Source organism: Chiloscyllium punctatum, chromosome 12, assembly GCF_047496795.1.
Source record: "Chiloscyllium punctatum isolate Juve2018m chromosome 12, sChiPun1.3, whole genome shotgun sequence".
NCBI classification, from domain to species: Eukaryota; Metazoa; Chordata; class Chondrichthyes; order Orectolobiformes; family Hemiscylliidae; genus Chiloscyllium; species Chiloscyllium punctatum.
Window position 1 is genome coordinate 10370021 of NC_092750.1, and position 20918 is coordinate 10390938.

General features: G+C 41.9%; 1 protein-coding gene across 2 annotated transcripts in view; it reads left to right on the plus strand.

Annotated features, from left to right (window-relative positions):
- The first annotated feature begins 778 nt into the window (after nucleotides 1-778).
- Nucleotides 779-20918, plus strand: part of dalrd3 (DALR anticodon binding domain containing 3) — a 36542-nt gene continuing 16402 nt past the window's right edge. Inside the window, exons 1-6 of one of the 2 annotated variants that reach the window (XM_072581829.1) lie at nucleotides 779-1008; nucleotides 8785-9086; nucleotides 10584-10879; nucleotides 14901-14953; nucleotides 15894-16010; nucleotides 16680-16750. In XM_072581829.1, coding sequence (XP_072437930.1) covers nucleotides 817-1008; nucleotides 8785-9086; nucleotides 10584-10879; nucleotides 14901-14953; nucleotides 15894-16010; nucleotides 16680-16750 — 1031 coding nt within the window. In that variant the 5' untranslated portion in view covers nucleotides 779-816. Of the gene's footprint in view, nucleotides 1009-1750; nucleotides 3535-8784; nucleotides 9087-10583; nucleotides 10880-14900; nucleotides 14954-15893; nucleotides 16011-16679; nucleotides 16751-20918 lie in introns of those variants that run through there. The other variant, XM_072581830.1, reaches the window with a different exon arrangement.

Below are 20918 nucleotides of genomic sequence, written 5' to 3' on the forward strand. Positions count from 1 at the left end.
TTTGTTTCACATCCATAGTGCAGGCCAGAACTGCTTACAGTACTCCATGTATATACTTGAAAACAGATGTGTTCATTTTATAGTGGGGGCAGGACTTTGAGATTATTTGTGTTTATACTTGAAAAGAGTTTTTTTTAAGATAGTGGAGGCAGGATTTTGAGATTATTTCTAATTCTGGGGTTTCTTTTATTGTTTCACATCCATAGTGCAGGCCAGAACTGCTTACAGTACTCTGTGTATATACTTGAAAAGAGATGTTTTCATTTTATAGTGGAGCAGGACTTTGAGATTATTTGTGTATATACTTGAAAAGAGTTTTTTTTAATATAGTAGAGGCAGGATTTTGAGATTATTTCTAATTCTGGGGTTTCTTTTATTGGTTCACATCCTTCCTATAGACCAGAACTACATACAGTACTCCTTATGTATATACTTGAAAAGAGATGTTTTCTTTTTTATAGTGGACATGATTTTGAGATTATTTGTGTATATAGTTGAAAAGGATTTTTTTTAATCGTTTTTTGAGATTATTTCTAATTCTGGGGTTTTATTGTTTAACATCCTTCCTATAGGTCAGAACTCCATGTGTGAATACTTAAAAAGAGATGTTTTCTTTTTATAGTGGAGGCAGGAGTTTGGGATTATTTCTGAGTCCAGGGTTTAATTTTAATGTTTGAAGCCTCTTGTATCTGTGCAGTGGGACCACGCAGGTTGCTATGGCAACCAGCTCCGCCAGAACCGGAAGCTGCCGGGTGACCCGGAAGCGGTACACCGCCTCCTCACGACGGGGGGTGGGGGGGCTGAGGGTCCGTTGTGATGGAGACCGCGGCCTTCGCTCCGGGGTTCAGCCTCGCCGCCTGCTCGGCCGCACTGGAGGCGGCGCTGCGGGGCCCGGGCCGCGCCCCCGACGGCCGGGTCTGGTTCAAGGAGAGCAGCGGGCGCAACCTGAAATGCCGGGACTGGATCGCGCCTCGAGCGGCCCTGAGCAAACTTTACCCGCGGGGCCAGGTGGGGCGAGAGGAACTAGGCCGCGAGCCTGGAGTGGGGGGTGGGGGGTGGGGGGGGTGGAAGGGTTAAAAAAAACTCAGAGCCCCCACCCCCGCAAAAAACAAACACACAAAATCCACTTTGACCAAAAAATAAGATGAGGCAACACTCTTGCATCCAAAGGCAAAGGGCGAGTTGGAGCTGGGATTATTTCCACTGGAGTCAGAGAGTTCACTAAATGAAGACTTTCAGAGATTCACTTCGATATGATGAGGAGCTCGGATGTCAGCAGAATGCCTGCAAGTCGATTGGTGGTAGAGGGGCCGAGTGGGCTGCTCGTGTTCCCAAGACTGTTTTCCTCCGGGCAGGGAGAGGCTTCGGATAAGGGGGTCATTGATTTCAAATCGTCCAAGAGAGTGAGATGTGCCAGGAGAAATTCGCTTGAGCACACTTTTTGTAAATCGAGGAAGCATGCTGTGGCTGCCTGGCTCACATTGAACCGGATATCTGTATGGCATCGCTCACATTGATCAGGATATGGCTTGGCTCACACGAATCAGAATATCTGTATGACATGGTCCATATTGATCAGGGAGAAAGTGAGGACTGCAGATGCTGGAGGTCAGAGCTGAAAATGTGTTGCTGGAAAAGCGCAGCAGGTCAGGCAGCATCCAAGGAGCAGGAGAATCGACATTTCGGGCATGAGCCCTTCTTCAGATTCCTGAAGAAGGGCTCATGCCCGAAATGTCGATTCTCCTCCTTGGATGCTGCCTGACCTGCTGTGCTTTTCCAGCAACACATTTTCAGCTCTGACCTCCAGCATCTGCAGTCCTCACTTTCTCCTAGAAGATTTTAACTTACTGCAAATCCTCTTGCAAGGATGCCTTCCTTGAAGAAGCTCTCTTCCTCCCTCTACAATGATTTCAGTGAGTCCCTCTCTCACTGCACACCCCAGGTTTCCTGAAGAAAGCCTCATGCCCGAAACGTTGATTCTCCTGCTCCATGGATGCTGCCTGACCTGCTGCGCTTTTCCAGCAACACATTTTCAGCCCCCATATTGATCAGGATATGGCGTGGCTCACATTAATCAGGATATCTGTATGGCCTGGCCCATATTGATCAGGATATATACATGGCCTGGCTCACATTGATCAGGGTATCTGTCGGGCTTGGCTCATATTGATCAGTGTGATTTAGCTCACATTGATCAGGGTATCTGCATGGCCTGGCTGACTGGTCCAGTTTCTAGCAACCCCTGTCATTCAGCATTTTGACTTAGGCTAGATTTCTCTCTGTCATTTTCTGATCTGGGGACCATTTAGAGATTTGTTGAGGGGCTGGGTGCGTAGAGCAAACAACTTGCAGACACTGAGCATAAGCTGTATAACTTAAAGTCCTTTGTCAGTCTGCCAATCCAACTGATTGAAAATCAGAATTTGACACCCCCATCACTCTACCACCCATTTCAATAACTGACCACTGGGTAGAACTGTGTCATTTGGCTCCTAATTATGGGTTTACCCATAGTGCATGGATTGCAGCTGTTCAAGAAGGCAACTTGCCACTAATATAAGGATATTAGCTTAGGTTCAGACTTATTGCTAAGGGGAGCCTTTGAGGGTGGAAAATAATCATATGGCATGTGACATTGCTTCATCTAGTTCTGTTGCTGGAAAATTGGAACATACTGGTCACCTGAGTTACAGTGTTTTTGGCATTGAAATATATTGTTTAATAATGTATTTGAGGCAGAAACTATTTTAAAAATTAAAGTTTGTGTATATGGGTGACATAGGAAGATACCGCAAACATGAGAGACAATGGAATTAATTTTAGATTGTGCTGTCAAAGAGTAACTAGACTTCTGATCTTTTCGGTAGACCAGCTTTCTAATAGAATACGTGATGTTTGCTGTTGCAAGTACAAAATAAGTGGTGATCATTATTCACATAACTCAGGACCCTTCTCTTTAAGACATCTCCAATACAATAGATGAATATGTCCCAATCAAAATTACACATGTTATTGACAGTACAATTTTGTTTTAGTGCCTCACCACATTTAATGAGTGGTTTAGACAGCAGCAGTATCATAGACAAGTATGTTCAGCGTCTGTGATGGAAAGCAGTTGGACAAGTTATTTTTCTTGAGCGTAGTCTTATAGGTTTTTTTATAGGGTTTAAGTGATACCTTTGGCAAATGTTGGTAAAAATATTACTGTCGAAGATGCTCCCTTTGGCTCATTAGTTATATACACATCTCATTATGATATGAACCCTGTTTATCCAGAAGTCCATTAGATGATCCACTTCAGCCTCCTCCTTCAGCTGCCAGCTCTACTGATGTCAGTCTTCAGCCAATTTGATTAATTTTCCATGATATCAAGAAACTGTTGAAAACACTGAATACTCAAAGACAATAGGCCTGAACAGCATCCCCACTGTAGTGCCACAGAACTGTGCTGCAAAGCTAGCGGCACTCCACATCGAACTATTGTGATATAGTTCCAGCACTGTCAACTACTTGTTAATGTGGAAAACTGTTCAGGTATGTCCCAACCACAGAAAGTGAAGAAAAATCAAACTATCTCCATCTACTGCAAATCAGAGATGTTCATGACGGTGCTGTCGTGTGGCATATACTCAGCAACTGCTGACCAGAGTTCACTTTAGGTTTCGTTGGGATAAGTCAGTTCCAGACTTCATTACAGTTTATCAGAACATAAGAGCTTAATTCCAGAGGTGAGCTGTGATTGACTACCCTTCATTTCATGGCACCATTTGATTAAGTGTGACTTCAAAGCAAAATTACAGTCAGTGCAAATGATTAGTTGGGATAATATTTAAACACAAAGGCAGATGTTTGTTGGAGACAACAGTAATTGTATTATAATTGTATTATCACTGGACTGTTAATTCAGAGACCTAGATAATGATCTGGGGATGGAGATTGAATCCTGCCACCGCAAATGGTGAATTTTGAATTCAATAACAAAAAATCTGGAATTAAAAGTCTAATGGTGACCGTGAGTCCGTTGTCGATTGTTGGAAAAACCCATCTGGTTCATTCATGTCTTTTAGGGAAGGAAGCTGGCCTACATGTGACCTCAGACCTGCAGTAATGGGTTGATAAATGACGGAGAGAGAAATCTGGCCCTAGCCAATGATGCCCTCATCCAATGAATGAATAAAGAAAGACAGTGATCTCAATCCCAGAGTATTTCTGCAAGAGTTCCTTAGGATAGAGTCCTGGGTCCAACCAACTAGCTGCTCAATCAGTGGCCTTCCCTCCAACATATGGCCAGAAAGGGTGTCACTCTCTGTGCAGTGTTCAACCTTTCAGAAGTTTACAACTTCTTAGAAACTAAGTAGCTGACAATGATTGGGTCCCAGACACTACCTTGAGTAAGTCCTGCATAATACTGTGAGCAGTTTTGATCTTATCTAAGGAGGCAGTTTGGAAAAGGCTTGTGTGGTTGATCCCAGGGATGGAGGGACTGTCTTAACAGCAGAGATTGAGTAGTTTGGGCCTGTACTTGTTGGATTTTAGAAGAATGAGAGGTGACCTTATTGAAACACAAGATACTTAGGGGACGTTAGAGAGTGTATGTTGAAAGTTTGTTTTCCCTGTGGGAGAGTTGAGGACCAGAAGACATAATCTCCAGAATAAGGGGTGGGCGTTTGAGGCAGTGATGAGGAATCTGTGGCATTCTTTACTGTAGGCTGTAGAAGTTGGCTCATTAATTATCTTCAAGCTGAGATTGACACATTTTTAATTGGTCAGGAAATCAAGGGTTATGGGGAAAAGGCAGGAAAGTAGAGTTGAGGATTATCAGTTGAGCCATGATCTCATTGCATGGCAGAGCAAATTTGAAGGGCTCAATGGCCTACACTTTATGATCATTGACCTGGGACTAAGAACATTGGTTTTCAAGAAACCACAGCCCAGCTTCCTCATTCATGAATAATAAGCAGAGAAGGAGAAGGTACCATTTTTGATCCTTCAGTTAAATTAACTGATTAGAGCACAAGAAATAGGAGCAAGATTAGACCATTCTGCCCATCGAAACTGCTCAGCCATTCAGAACAGACATGGCTGATCTTCAGCATCAACTCCACATTTCTGCCTGCTTCCCACATCTCTTAATGTCCTGAGAGACGAAGACCTATCTAGTTCAGCCTCAAATGTATTCAATGATGGAATATCCACAATCCTCTGGGGTAAAGGATTCCAAAGATTCACAACCCTTTGAATGAAGAAGTTTTACCTCAATTCCACCCTAATATGTCAGTCCCTTGAAATTGTGCCCCATGTTCTAAATTCCCTAGCTAGCAGGAACAAACTCTCAGTATCGTGTCTCAATCCTCTTGAGCATCTTGCATATTCAGTGAGATTGCCTCTCATTTTTCTTAACTCCAGAAAATACAGACCCACTTTGCTAGGTGTCTCATTATCAGCTTATGGGATGAGGGTTGTTCTGTGTTCTGAAGCTTTACTGTACTGCCTTCAATCCTACGTCCTTCCTTTATTTAGAGAACAACAAGAACAGATCACCACATTCCACCATACTCGGATGTTCTTTCAATAAAGGCAGTTTGCTTTAGTCATTAGATGATTAGATTACTTACAGTGTGGAAACAGGCCCTTCGGCCCAACAAGTCCACACCGCCCCGCCGAAGCGTAACCCACCCATACCCCTACATCTACATTTACTCCTTACCTAACACTATGGGCAATTTAGCATGGCCAATTCACCTGGCCTGCACATCTTTGGACTGTGGGAGGAAACCGGAGCACCCGGAGGAAACCCACGCAGACACGGGGAGAACGTGCAAACTCCACACTGTCAGTCGCCTGAGGCGGCTCACTGCATGTTCCTTGTATGGTTATATCCAAGTCCGTCTGAACATCAACATTTACACATTTCACTTATAAAAATGTTTTCCCTTTCTATTCCGTATTTCCAAAGTAATTTGAGGGCTGTAATTAAATTACCTGCCACCACAGGTTAAGAAAAGGGGAGGAATAAAGAAATCAAGGTTCCTACTATTGCATATTGTCCAATGGCTCCTGTAGATAACTGAGCATGTATATGTAGACTTTGGGTGAGAATGTATGCCAGGTAGTCACAGGAAGGCTACCTCTTCTATGTTCAGGCAAACAATGTTTTTCACATGAAAGATTGGCATGCGGAAGGTAATGGAAGGCTTAGTTTGGTATCAGGCATTGCACCACAGCTTGAATAGGTGCTTTTCAATCAAGAAACTGCATTGAGACAAGAAATGGGAATAGAAACATAGTTCCTGGCAGTGAATCAGCAAGGACTGGATAGAAGAGGTTAACCAGCTTTCTCTGAGTTTGCCACTTGGCAAGTTAGTAAACACCTGTGACTGTTTCAGGCACTCGTGAATCATACAAATTGTCAGATTGGTAGAAAACCTATTACAGTCAGTTCACAAGAATGTTTTGCAAGTTTACTGAATACTCTCACATTTTAATTTCAAAAGAAAATTGGATGGGCAGTAGAGGAAAATAAACTTGCAAAATGATGGGAATAGATTGGAAGAATGTGACTGGGTTTCTCCACATGAGTCAACATGGATTCAATGGGCCAAATGGCTTTCAGTGCCGTATAACTATTGACTCTATGATGACCACCATGGCAAAGTAATCAATGATTGTTCTGCTAAAGGGTGCAATAGTATATCACAATGAAATCACAGTTGGCAGTGTAAGTTCAATTCAGGTTTTATCAGATACAAATGAGCATTTAATAATAATGCAGGCATTAATTTCTCTAAACTCAGGGAATTTTGTGCTGCAGGTGTTTTCAACAGCACTTTTGACCAAGGGAATACAGTCAGATTGAGTTCCAGCAATGTGCTTTTTGACGACAAAGCATAACTTCTCATTTTAAAGAAACAAACAAACCAAGAGATTAAATCATTTCTGTCACATCCCCATTGCAAAAAAAACCTCTCTGGTCATCTGCAGTGAACCTGGAGAATACTGAATGTCATTTGCTGGCAATTTAGCCACTGGGTGATATAACAGACAAGCAAGAATCACTGCAAATCTTGGAGTGATTTGTCACATCCATGTCTCTGGGTCAAAAGGTTCAAGTCCCTCTGAGGTTTGAAGATATAAGTCAAGGCTGATAACTTCATTGCAAAATGAGAGTGCTGCATTGTTGGATGCGTTGTCTTTTGGATGGGGTGCTAATTGGAGTGCACCTCTGCTTCTGGGAGAGTCTAAAAATTCCATGGCTCCATCTTGAACAAGAGTTTTATACAATCATAGTGGGGATGAATAGCCAAGGTTTTTTTCTCAGATAGGAAATCCAAAACTGGTTCCAGAGGAAGTGGTGGAGGCTGGTACAATTACAACATTTAAAAAGCATCTGGATGGGCACATGAATAGGAAGGGTTTAGATGGGTATGGGCCAAATGCTCACAAACAGGCTTGGGGTGGCATGATGGCTCAGTGGTTAGCACTGCTGCCTCATAGCACCATGGTCCCAGGTTTGATTCCAGCCTCGGGCATCTGTCTGGGTGGAGTTTGCACATTCTCCTGTAGCTGAGTGGGTTTCCTCCCAGAATCCAAACATGTGCAGGTCAGGTGAATTGCCCATAGTGTTAGGTGTATCATTCAGAGGGAAATGAGTCTTCAGAGGGTTGGTGTGGACTGGTTGGGCCAAAGGGCCTGTTTCCACACTGTAGGGAATCTAATATCTGGTTGACACATCCAAGCTGGATAACTGAGTTCTCCCTGGTGCACTAGCCAATATTTATTCTTCTATCAACATCATTACTATTTATGGGAATTTATTGTGCCAATTGCTACCATGTTTCCTGCATTGTAATAGTGATTACATTTCAAAAGTGTTTCAAAGTTGTTTGAGATATTCGATGACTGTGAAAGGCACTAATACAAATGCAAACCCTCCTTTGTGATTAGGAACAAGAACACCAGCCGATCATCCATACTTGCACTTTTTCTCCATCCCCTGCACCTAGCATAGTTCTTATATCTGATCTTGCCTTCCCAATAGAAAACAGCATCAGAGCAAAAGAATCACATCTGCCAAGTGAAGTGCACTTACCAAAATCAACCACATGGTGGATCCCAAAGCAAACACAGGGCCACACAGCAACTTGTTTTAGCAATATTTGAAAGGGAGTGAGGTTCAAATATTTTCTTCTTTTACCCCTTCCTCCAAAAAAATGTAGTGATGTCAGCCATGTTTCACACCAAATTATGTTCACACGTCACTCCTATGATCGCTGACCTGCACGTTCTCCAGTTAATCTGCAACATCTTGATTTTAAAATGTTCAAAAAAATCCTTATTTTCAAATCCATTACCTCCTTTTTGTCATTGTAATCTGTTCTGGCTGTGAAACCCTTGACAATGACTGCAATTCTGAATTCTTGCGCATCCCCTAAATTGTAAACCATTCCACCATTGGTGGTCATTCCCTCAGGTTGATAGACCCTAAACTCTGAAATTGCCTTCCTAAATCTCTCTTGTTTCTGCTAAAATTCTCCTTATAACCTCTTTCCTTGCCCATCAACCCAAATTTCCCTACGTGGTCAAATTATGGCATCAAATTTAGCCTGATTGAGCCTAAGAGACAAAGCAAAGCTTTGCCCTAACCTTTATTCAAGCTTTCAGCTCAACTTTCCTGATGCCAGATAGAAGCTGGACTGCTCAGCATGTTTCTGATTGTCTGTTCAAATTGTTATCCCTTCAGATTCAAAATATTTATAAATAACCAAAGTCTTCAAATGCTTTCAGGTTCCCGAAGACCTCATAGAAAGGTTGTTGTCAGAGTACCGCCACCGTCTCTACATTCAGAGCTGCAAGCAGACGGGCAATGGGCTGGTGATTCTCCTGGACCATCCTGCCCTTTTCACACAAGTCCTGGGCAACATCCTTCTCTATACAAGACCTCTGAAAGTTTTGTCAACAAAGAAGAAATGTATGATTCTTAACTGTGCACCTTTACAGGGGAATAAAGGACCTGAATCACTTTCAGTTAGTCACTTACGAGCTATCTTACTGGTGGACCACCTGGCCATAGTGTTAAGGCAACAAGGGTAAGTTTTACTTCAATCACCTTCTCAATATGCTCACTTACTATGGACTCGTCTCCCAAAAGCTTCCGTTCTGCAAAACTTAATAGCGATTGATTGTACCCTACAAGGCAAGCATTGGCACTAATATTTAAAAACACTGTCAACTTCCATGTTATGTCAAAATGTTAAGTAATGCAACCATTATGATTATTAATCCATTTAAACAGCTTAATTCATTTTTAACATTGTTAATGACTGGATTGAAATACTACAAAAAATATTTGCAAACATCTTAAACAAAAGAAAATGCAATTACAGAGCTCTTGAAAATCCTTTTTGTTAATCAATCCACAAAATCTGACAAAGCTCTAGGACTGTCAGTGTTAAAAACCTGAATGTCAAGGAATTGGTGCATTCAGGGGCGGGGAAGGAAATCAGATATTTTGTGACCCATTCATATCTAAATCATCCTTTGCCTCTAGTTCTGTTCCCTTTCATTTACAGTTATACAGTGTGCAAGTTTGAGACTCTTTTAATCTCTGCAGGAGCTTTAAACTACGTATTTAATCCACCAACAATTCTGTTCATTTCTACATCTACAATATCGTCTGCATTCAAGATCTTTGTCGTCACTGCTTCTGGCCTTCTCTTGCTGGCTTCCCAAATCTCATTCTACACAAACATCAGAATTTGAAATACTCATTTGCAAACTGCCTTTACCTAATCTGCTTTTGCAACCCCTACTATCTTTTATCTGCTCATACTCTGGTTCTTTGCATCTTGTCTCCTGTACAGCCCTATCCCTTTGCAGTGATTCTCAGGTATGAGACATTCATCTCTCACTCCAATTATTTGGAATTCTTTCCTCCCAACCTCTCCAACCAAGGATTCTGGATGTTTGCTGACATCTTCAAATAAAGGCCAAAGTTGGGTCTGATGTAGTTTTTTTTGACACTGCTAATGTTTGCTTTTCTGATGTACATTTAATGACAGGTTCTATATAAATGTTTGCTCTTGTCCCTAGTTTATATAAAACTGATTGGAGTCAAATTATATGTGTCGTTGTAGTTCTGGGATCCGGTGCTTTTGATTAGGACGGTGGCTCACTGGTTAGCACTACTGCCTTATAGCGCCAGGAACCCAAGTTTGATTCCACCCTTGGGCAACTGTCTGCATGGAGTTTGCACATTCTCCTCTTGTCTGTGTGGGTTTCCTCCGGGTGCTCTGGTTTCTTCCCAGCGTGTGCAGGTTAGCTGGATTGGCCATGTTAAATTGCCCATAGTGTACAGGGTTGTGTAGGTTGGGTAGATTAGCAATGGGAAATGCAGGGTTACAGGGGTGGGTTTGGGTGGGGTGCTCTTCGGAGCTTGGTGTGGACTCACTGGGCTAAGTGGTCTGCTTCTGCACTGTAAGGATTCTATGAAAAACATTTAGTGACCAATAATATTTTGTGTTGGTACAACCTATGTATTTTTGGTGCTTGAATTTCTCACTTCTAAACAACCTTTATTTCTTTAGCTGGGATGTGCATGTAACACCAAATCTTCCCCTAAGAACCTCTGTCAGCAACTTTCTGAAATTATTGAGAGTCACTTGGCCATGCACCCAACAAACCACATCCAACGAGGAAACAGTTTCCAGCTACAAGGAGATTCTGTCAGAGTCAATTTATACACAGCTCGGGAAGGACAAGGTTTCTTCAAACCACGCACAGCATATATTGCCAAAAGATGCTTTGTTCAAGGTGCATTTAAAACAGTTTGTGAAGGACAAAGAGCTAGAAGGTTATGATGCCAACTTGGATATGGCTTTGGGTATGTTCTGAAATTACTCTTTAAAAAAAAATGACATGTATTAGAGTTCCGCTTCTCTGTTTTTTTCATAAAATGAGAACATAACAATGAGTGGGAACAGAATAGCATGAAAACCTTTTTGCCTCTGAATAGCAGAAATGGAAAGATAGCCTTTGCAAATATTGATTTCATATGCAAAGTGCAATATCCGAAAAATGGCAGTTAAAAAGCAGTATTAAAAAAAAAATCAGGCATTATTCATCTTACAGTTTATAAGCTGTTGAATCACCTAATGGATAATTTGAACATGGAGTGATGCAAATTTCACTATATGCAAAAATAGAGTGAGACTAATCTACACATATTAAACTGGAGGCACCCAAGTATCAAAACCTAGGGAATGTTTTTCAGAAATGTTTTTTTGAAACTCATTCATGGGATTTGGGTATCATAGAACATAGAACATTACAGCGCAGTACAGGCCCTTCGGCCCTCAATGTTGCGCCATCCTGTCATACTAATCTGAAGCCCATCCCACCAAACTATACCATGTGCGTCCATATGCCTGTCCAATGACCACTTAAATGCACTTAAACTTGGCAAATCTACTACCGTTGCAGGCAAAGCATTCCATACCCTTACTACTCTCTGAGTAAAGAAACTATCTCTGACATCTGTCTTATACCTATCTCCCCTTACTTTAAAGTTGTGTCCCCTCGTGTTTGCCGTTCCCATACTTGGAAAAAGGCTCTCCCTGTCCACCCTATCTAACCCTCTGAATATCTTGTATGTCTCTATTAAGTCACCTCTCAACCTTCTTCTCTCTAACGAGAACAGCCTCAAGGCCCTCAGCCTTTCCTCATAAGACATTCCTTCCATATCAGGCAACATCCTAGTAAATCTCCTCTGCACCCTTTCCAAAGCTTCCACATCCTTCTTATAATGAGGTGACCAGAACTGTACACAATACTCCCAAGTGTGGCCGTACCAGAGCTTTGTACAGCTGCAGCATAACCTCCTGGTTCCGGAACTCAATCCCTCTCTAAATAAAGACCAAAACACTGTATGCCTTCTTAACAACCCTGTCAATCTAGGTGGCAACTTTCAGGGATCTGTGTACATGGACATCGAGATCTCTCTGTTCATCTGCACTCCCAAGAATCTTACCATTAGCCCAATACTTTGCATTCCGATTACTCCGTCCAAAGTGTATCACCTCACATTTGTCCACATTAAACTCCATTTGCCACCTCTCAGCTCAGCTCTGCATCCTATCTATGTCTCTCTGCAACCTACTACATCCTTCGTCACTATCCACAACTCCACCGACCTTAGTGTCATTCGCAAATTTACTAACCCACCCTTCTAAGCCCTCATCCAGGTCATTCATAAAAATGACGAACAGCAGTGGACCCAACACTGACCCTTGCAGTACGCCGCGAGTAACTGGACACCAAGATGAACATGTTCCATCAACTACAACCCTCTGTTTTCTTTCAGCAAGCCAATTACTGATCCATACTGCTAAATCTCCCACAATCCCATTCCTCTACATTTTGTATAATAGCCTACTGTGGGGAACCTTATCACTGCCCATTTATTGCCCATCTCCAATTGCCCTTGTATAAGAATTCCAGATGAAGAGACACTTTTTAATGTGGGGCAGCATGAACATTGATTCATAGAGATATACAGCATGGAAACAGACCCTTCGGGTCAACTCATCCATGCCACCCAGATATTCTAACCTAATATAGTCCCATTTGCCAGCCCCTTTCCCTCTAAAACCTGCTTATTCATATACCCATCCAGGTGTCTTTTAAATGTTGTAATTGTACCAGCCTCACCACTTCCTCTGGCAGCACATTCCAAAAATGCACCATTCTCTGCATTAAAAAGTTGCCCTTTAGGTCCCTTTTATATCATTCCCTCTAACCCTGAACCAATGCCCTCCAGTTCTGGACTCCCCCACCCCAGGGAAAATACCTTGTCTGTTTATCCTATCCCTGCCCTTCATTTTATAAACTTCTATAAGGTCACCCCTCAGCCTCTGACACTTGAGGGAAAACAGCCCCAGCCTATTCAGCCTCTACCAATAGCCCAAATCCTCCAAACCTGGCAACATCCTTGTAAATCTTTTTTTCACCCTTTCAAGTTTCACAACATCTTTCTGATAGGAAGGAGACCAGAATTGCACGTAATATTCCAAAAGTGGCATAACCAACATTGGAAAGAGTCATGATATGAAGGTGCCTGTGTTGGACTGGTGTGGATAAACTCAGAAGTCACAAGCTTTTGGAGCACTGCTCCTTTGTCCGATGAGGTGACTTCAAATAAACCTGTTGGACTATAACCCTGACTCCTGACATTGACTCCTGACATTGGAAAGAGATCAGTTTGTCAAGTAGCTAAAGTCTTAGAGGTTATCTTTTAAAACCTGAGAGTGTTGAGGAGAAATAGAGAGAGAATAAGAAAGAGAAAAAGAAGAACTGGATGAGGCAAAAGAGTTGCGGTTTTTTTGATCTTGGGAAAGAGAAAACGGTATGATTTTAAATGCACCAAGGATATGCAAATAGAATTGTGTTACTTGAAGCTCAGTAGAAACAGAAAGGGGAAGGTCCAGAGCAACCTGGAATGAGCAGATCACCTTATGAAGAAAGGCTTGACTGGACACTCAGAGGTGGAAATCCAGATCTAACCTTCCAACTTGGCACTGCCCTCATGACCTGTCCAACCTGTGCATCTTCCTTTCCACCTATCTGCTCCACCATCTGCTCCGACCTATCACTATTACCCCCACCTTCATCTAACTATCACATTCCCAGCTACCTTCCCCCAGCTCCACCCCCATCTCATTTATCTCTCTACCCCCTTGGCTCACAAGCCTCATTCCTGATGAAGGGTTATGCCCAAAGGGTTATGTCAATTCTCCTGCTCCTCAGATGCTGCCTGGCCTGCTGTGCTTTTCCAGCACCACACTCTTGACACTGGAGATTCAAAGGTGTCTTAACTGAAACGTATAAGATCCTGAGGGGACTTGATTGCTTGGATATTGAAGGAATGATTGCTTGTGTGGGAGAATCTAGAATTAGAGGTCATAGTTTAAAAATAAGGGGTTGCCCATTTAAGACAGAGATAAGAAACAATTTTTCACTCAGAGGATTGTCTTTGGAATTCCCTCCCTCAAAAGGCAACAGATGTAGAACCTTGAAATATTTTTAAGGCAGAGGTAGATATCAAGGGCATGGAAGGTTATTGGGAATCTGCAGGAAAGTAGAGGTGAGGTTAAATTCAGATCAGCCATGATCTTATTGAATGGCAGGATAGGATCAAAGGGCTGAGTGGCCTACAGTTTCTTATTCTGTGTTCATATATAGTAAAATAAACAAATACAGCTGCTACAAGAAGCTAGATGCAAGAGAAGATTAGACAACAAGCCTTTACATTTTCTCAGGTATCGATTAAATCTAAATACAAATCTGGAGTGCACATTTCATTCATTTATTACTTTCATAATAGCATCAATATGAACAAGCACAGCGACATAAAGCGATCCAATTTATTCACACAGAATAAGTGTAGAACCAACAGGGAGTCTTTTTAAAGATTAATTTATGATTATGGCAACATATACTGAATAAGGTGGCATGGTGGCACAGTGGTTAGCATTGCTGCCTTATAGCATAAGGAACCCTGGTTCAATTCCAGCCTTGGACAGCTATCTGTCTGTAGTTTGTTCATTCTCCTTGCCTCTGTGAGGGTTTCTGGTTTTCTCCCACAATCCAAAGATGTGCAGGTTTGGCAAGTTAGCTATGCTAGGCAGATTAGCCCCAGTAAAAGTGGGGATAGGGTAGTGTTCTGGGTGGGATGCTGTTTGGATGGTTGGTGCAGACTTGTTGGGCTGAATGGCCTCTTGCTACACTGTAGGGATTCTAATCACTTAAAAAGCAAAAGTATATCTTTCTTTCTGTATTCAAACTCAGAAAGATACATGTTGCACTGCCAAATGTTAACTCATATAAAATGATTCTTCTTTGTACAGTGAAGGAGGAAGCACTGAGACAGATTGCAGAGCTTCAACACATAGTCAAAGAGGTCAGTGAAAGCATAGCTTATTGTAATGGAAAAGACTCTGTTCCCTCATTGAATCCTGTTCTAAGCTACAAATCTGCATCCTGAGGGATGTCAGTCGACATAATAAAGCTTTTTCCATTGATTCAATGTTAGCCTCAGAACAGTGTCATTGTAAAGTTTCCCCTTCCTGAACTAGTTCTCCTAGTGGGTGTTTTCGTAACATTGCCATGTATTTTAAATTCTGTTTAGTTTTGAGCTGTCAGATAACAGAGGGATGTATTAATTCTGCAAATAGATAACAAATGAGTCTGTAAAATGCTCAAAGTGGTAGTGCAGCCACCAAACCTTTTCGGTTAGATGTGGTATCTGGCATTGTGGAACAGGGGACTATATTTGTTACAGTAAAATATTATTTATAATTAAACTGGGTGGGAAACATGTTTATGGTAATTGCCAAAAGATGCAGGAACAAGGTAGGTTTTTTTGAACAAAGCTGATGATTCATGGAGATCTGGATTGCACTGTCTGAAAGGATGGGGGAAGTAGATTCAAGAACAACTTTCAAAAAGGAATTGGAGACATTCTTAGATGTGGAATTCATTGCCACGGAGCGCAATGGAGGCTGGGATGTTAAATGTCTTCAAGGCAGAGATTGATAAATTCTTAAATCTCACAAGGAATTAAGGGATACATGGAGAGTGCGGGTAAGTGGCGTTGAAATGCCAATCAGCCATGATTGAATGGTGGAGTGGACTCAATGGGCTGAATGGCCTTACTTCCGCTCCTATTTCTTATGGTTCTTAAAAGGGAAAGGTTTGCAGGGCTTTAAGGAATAAATGGATAGCTCTTTTAGAGAGTTGGTACGGTCATGATGGCCAAATAGCCTCGTCTCTCACCTGATTAACACAATTTCAAATGTAAATATGTTTTGAAAAGTCAGCAGATTGTTTTGGTATCTTAGGAGAATGCTGAGGAGTGTCTGGTGATCCATGTGGTGGGCTGCGAAGAGGAATTTCAGCAGCAGAAGATTGACCTACTTTGGCAAATCCTGAACACCGGCCGAGATCGAGTGACTCAGGTTAGTTTGACAAATAGGCCAGGTTCTCATTGAATAGCACAATCAACTCAAGAGGCTGGATGGCCAACTCTTAATTTTCAGATACAAGATTAACCCATAGAGGATTTCCATTAGAACACTGAGCCCTTTTGCTACAATTAGAATTTTCAGCTGAAATCCAAAAATTGCATCTGTTCCATCCTCTCTAGTTGTTTATTCCAGTTATTTGCATAGTTCCTTCAAGAGTTTGAGATGCACCTTTTTGTTTTAACCTATAAAATTAGACAGTGGCTGAAGATCCAAAGTGATTTTTGCAGATGTACGGATCCAATTTTCAAAGCACCGGGATAAATTTGAACTGAGTGGGGGAGCCTCAAAACATTATTTAACTTCCATAATTGCCAGGACAGAAATTTAAACAATTTCAAAACTTCATTCACACCCTTTTCTCTCCCAAAAGCCAATGAACTGTTGGATGTATAAAAAAAGCCCTAATGTCAATTCTATTCGGAGGCCAGCTAGTTGCAACTTCATAGTTAGGTATTGAAGGACCTTGGCTGTGGTGCATGCATCAGCACACTGCCACCTTCAGACTTATGATTTGTGGAGCGCAGAATTATTAATTATTATGTAATTAACTGGCATGTTGAATTCCAGAATATTTATAGTGCATTTCTCTTTCATCCACAGAAGCACCTTGTGTGTGGGTCAGTGAAAGTAATTGGCGAAAACTCTCACATCCATGCTGTACAGTATTTCCAGTAAGTCACCTTAGCAGCTGATCTCAACACAAAAGAAAGATGTTAAAATGCATGCAGTTTTCTACCATTATATTTTATTTAATGCAAGCATCAGCTTCCATCGAAAAGCACATAGCTCCTGTATAGCATTAAAAATTATCCAGTTGTTATAAAAAAGAGTCATGTTGAAATTGAAGTGTTGACTCTCTGTCTACAGAAGCTCCCGTACCTGCTGAGGTTCTCCAGCACTTTGTCTTTATTTCAGCTCTCCTACTTCCGCAGTACTTTGCTTTTATGAAACTTATCCACGATACTTAGTCCTTTAACCTCTGAGTGAACACTTTACATATTGAGATATGCCCCCAGAATTTCGCTGTGCATTGTTTATCCCTCCAGATCATCACTAGCTACTATCCCATCACTACTTGTGGTACCTTACTGCATACACATCTAATTAGCTGCCACGTTCCTTGCAATATGACGACACAGAATACAGAGAGAAAAGTCCAAGGTTAGTCAACCTCTCTTCGTAAGACAAGCTCTCCAGTCCAGGCAGCATCCTGGTAAACCTTCTTTGCACCCTTTCCAAAGCCTCTGTATCCTTTCAATAGTAGGGCGACTAGAAATGGACACAATATTTCAAGTGTGGTCTCACCAGAAACTTGTAGAGCTGTAGCAAAACCTCGCGGCTCTTAAACTCGATCCCCCTGATAATGAAAGCCAAAACACCATATGCTTTCTTAACAACTCTATCCACTTGGGTGGCAACTTTGAGGGATCTATATACTTGAACACCAAGATCCCTCTGTTCCTCCTCACTGCCAAGAATCCTGCCTTTAATGCTATATTCAGTATTCAAGTTTGACCTTCCAAAAAGCATCACTTCGCATTTATCCAGGTTGAACTCCATCTGCTATTTCTCAGCCCAGCTCTGCATCCTGTCTGTGTCGCGCTGCAGCCTGCAATAGCCCTTGATACTATCGACAACACCTCCAACCTTTGTGTCATCTGCAAATTTACTAACCCACCCCTCAACCTCCTCATCCAAAGTCATTTATAAAAACTACAAAGAGCAGAGGCCCAAGAACAGAGCCCTGCAGGACACTACTCATCACTGACCTCCAGGCAGAATACTTTCCATCTACAACTAGTTCTGTCAGCCAACCAATTCTGAATCCAGATAACCAAATCTCTCCATAAACCATACCTCCTGACTTTATGAATGAGTCCACCATGGGGAGCATTATCATATAGACCAGATCCACTGCTCGACCTTCATTAACCTGTCTTGTCACCTCCTCAAAGAACTCAATAAGATTAGTTAGGCATGACCTGCCCCTCACAAAGCCATTCTGACTGCCTTTAATCATGCTATGCTTTTCCAAATAGTCATAAATCCGATCCCTCAGAATTCTTTTCAAAACCTTGCTGACCACAGACATAAGACTGACTGGTCTATAATTGTCAGGGATTTCCCTATTAAAAGAGGAACAACATTAGCCTCCTTCCAGTCCTCTGGTACGACTCCTGTGGAGAATGAGGAGGCAAAGATCTTCGCCAGTGGCTTAGCAACCTCCTTTCTTGCTTCCTGGAGCAACCTGGGGTAAATCTGGTCTGGCCCTGGGGACTTATCAATCTTAATGTTTGCCAAAATTTCCTGCACATCAACTTTATCAATCTCGATCTGTTCAAGCCTGTCTCCCAGCTCCTCAAAGTTCTCATTCACAACAAGGTCCCTTTCCTTAGTGAAAACCAAAGCGAAAAACTCCTTTAGGGCTTCCCCTATCTGTTCAGATTCCGCGCACAAGTCCCCTCCGCTATCCCCGATCAGCCCTACCTTCTCCCTGATCATTCTCTTATTCTTCACGTATGATTAGATTAGAAACGATTGCACTTGAAATATAGTTTATCGGCTATAAAGTGTTTTGGAACTTCCTGAGATTGTGAATGGTGCTATGCAAGTTTTGTTTTTCTATGTGATGCCAATTTGCACCATCTTTCCAATGAAGAATGTACCGTGGCTAAAATCCTGAGCATTAGGAAAAGGAAGTTGCTGGATGCCCCCTCGCGCTTCCTCCTTCAATTAAAAACCTATTGGCTCAATCTTAAAACTAATGATAATATGCAAAGTACAGAGTACAGTGGATTAGGTTAGATTACAGTAAACTCTGTTTCAAAATAAACACAGTCCTCTTCCATAATGTTTGCCGTGCATCTGAAGAGAGCAGAATTTTAGGTGCCCTATTAGTTTGGAGCACAAAATAAACTGGCAATTTCATTCAGTTGCAAGAAGGGATTGATGCATTGTCAGAGATGGTACCTTTTAGTTGCATCTGAACAGACCACATCTACCCGTGTGGAAGGATGCAAAACACCATGAGGCACCATTCAACGACCAGAGGAGTCCTTGTCAACAACATTCCTACATCTCTTACTGTTTGTGGCTCCTTGCTGTATGCAAATTGACTGCTGCATTTCAAAACAATTCCTTGGCTGTGAGGTATTTTGAAACATCTTGAGGACATGTAAAATGTGATGTAAATCAGTTATTTCTTTCAATGCTGCCCAACAGTACATAGGCAAAGTGCTCTGCTTTTCAAATCGGGGAGAATTGATCACTCCAGACCTATGCAATGCTTCCAAGTTTAAAAAGTGATTGATCCCACTTTTGGAATTTACAGGAAGAGGGGAAAATTAAAGAGCACTCATGTAATGAAAAGACAAAGCTCAAGGACACGGGGAAACCAGAGCTTAAAACTGATAGGTCTTGGGCTATTTACACTCTGAATGTAGAGGGCAACCAAGAAAAAAAGACAATAATAAAGAATATTATCAAAGAGCGCAAAGAAAGAAAGTCTTAGCAAAATTACTAATCAGAATAGAATTGAAAAGGCAAATGATAGTTTTCCAGAATCCTGACTAAAACAGTTTCTTAAGGACAAAGCAATATTTCAATTGTCTTGGAGTGACAGTTCATAGAAAACAGGAGCAGGAAGAGGCCCTTTGAGCCGACTCGATCCTTCAATGTGATCAGCTTTTCCCCTAAAGTCAAAAGAAACAAAAAAAAAATAATGGGGACAAAGGAGGGCAAATAATTGGGCTTGTGCAAAGCTTGACCTACTCTTGGGAAATAAGGCAGGGCAGGTGACTCAGGTGTCAGTCGGGGAGCACTTTGGGGCCAGCGACCATAATTCTATTAGATTTAAAATAATGATGGAAAAGGATAGACCAGATCTAAAAGTTGAAGTTCTAGATTGGAGAAAGGCCAATTTTGACGGTATTAGGCATGAACTTTCGAAAGCTGATTGGGGGCAGATGTTCGCAGGTAAAGGGACGGCTGGAAAATGGGAAGCTTTCAGAAATGAGATAACAAGAATCCAGAGAAAGTATATTCCTGTCAGGGTGAAAGGAAAGGCTAGTAGGTAAGCATATGTAAAGTATAGACAGGATAGATCGAGTGAATCCTTAGAAGAGTATAAAAGAATTAGGAGTATACTTAAGAGGGAAATTAGGAGGGCAAAAAGGGGACATGAGATAGCTTTGGCAAATAGAATTAAGGAGAATCCAAAGAGGTTTTACAAATACATTAAGGACAAAAGGGTAACTAGGGAGAGAATAGGGCCCATCAAAGATCAGCAAGGCGGCCTTTGTGTGGAGCCGCAGAAAATGGGGGAGATACAAAATGAGTATTTTGCATCAGTATTTACTGTGGAAAAGGATATGGATGATATAGACTGTAGGGAAATAGATGGTGACATCTTGCAAAATGTCCATATTACAGAGGAGGAAGTGCTGGATGTCTTGGTGGATAAATCCCCAGGACCTGATCAGGTGTTCCCTAGAACTCTGTGGAAATCTAGAGAAGTGATTGCTGGGCCTCTTGCTGAGATATTTGTATCATTGATAGTCACAGGTGAGGTGCCGGAAGACTGGAGGTTGGCTAACATAGTGCCACTGTTTAAGAAGGGTAATAAGGACAAGCCAGGGAACTTGCAGACCAGTGAGCCTGACCTCGGTGGTGGGCAAGTTGTTGGAGGGAATCCTGAGGGACAGGATGTACATGTATTTGGAAAGGCAAGGACTGATTAGGAATAGTCAACATGGCTCTGTATGTGGGAAATCATATCTCACAAACTTGATTGAGTTTTTTGAGGAAGTAACAAAGAGGATTGATGAGGGCAGAGCGGTA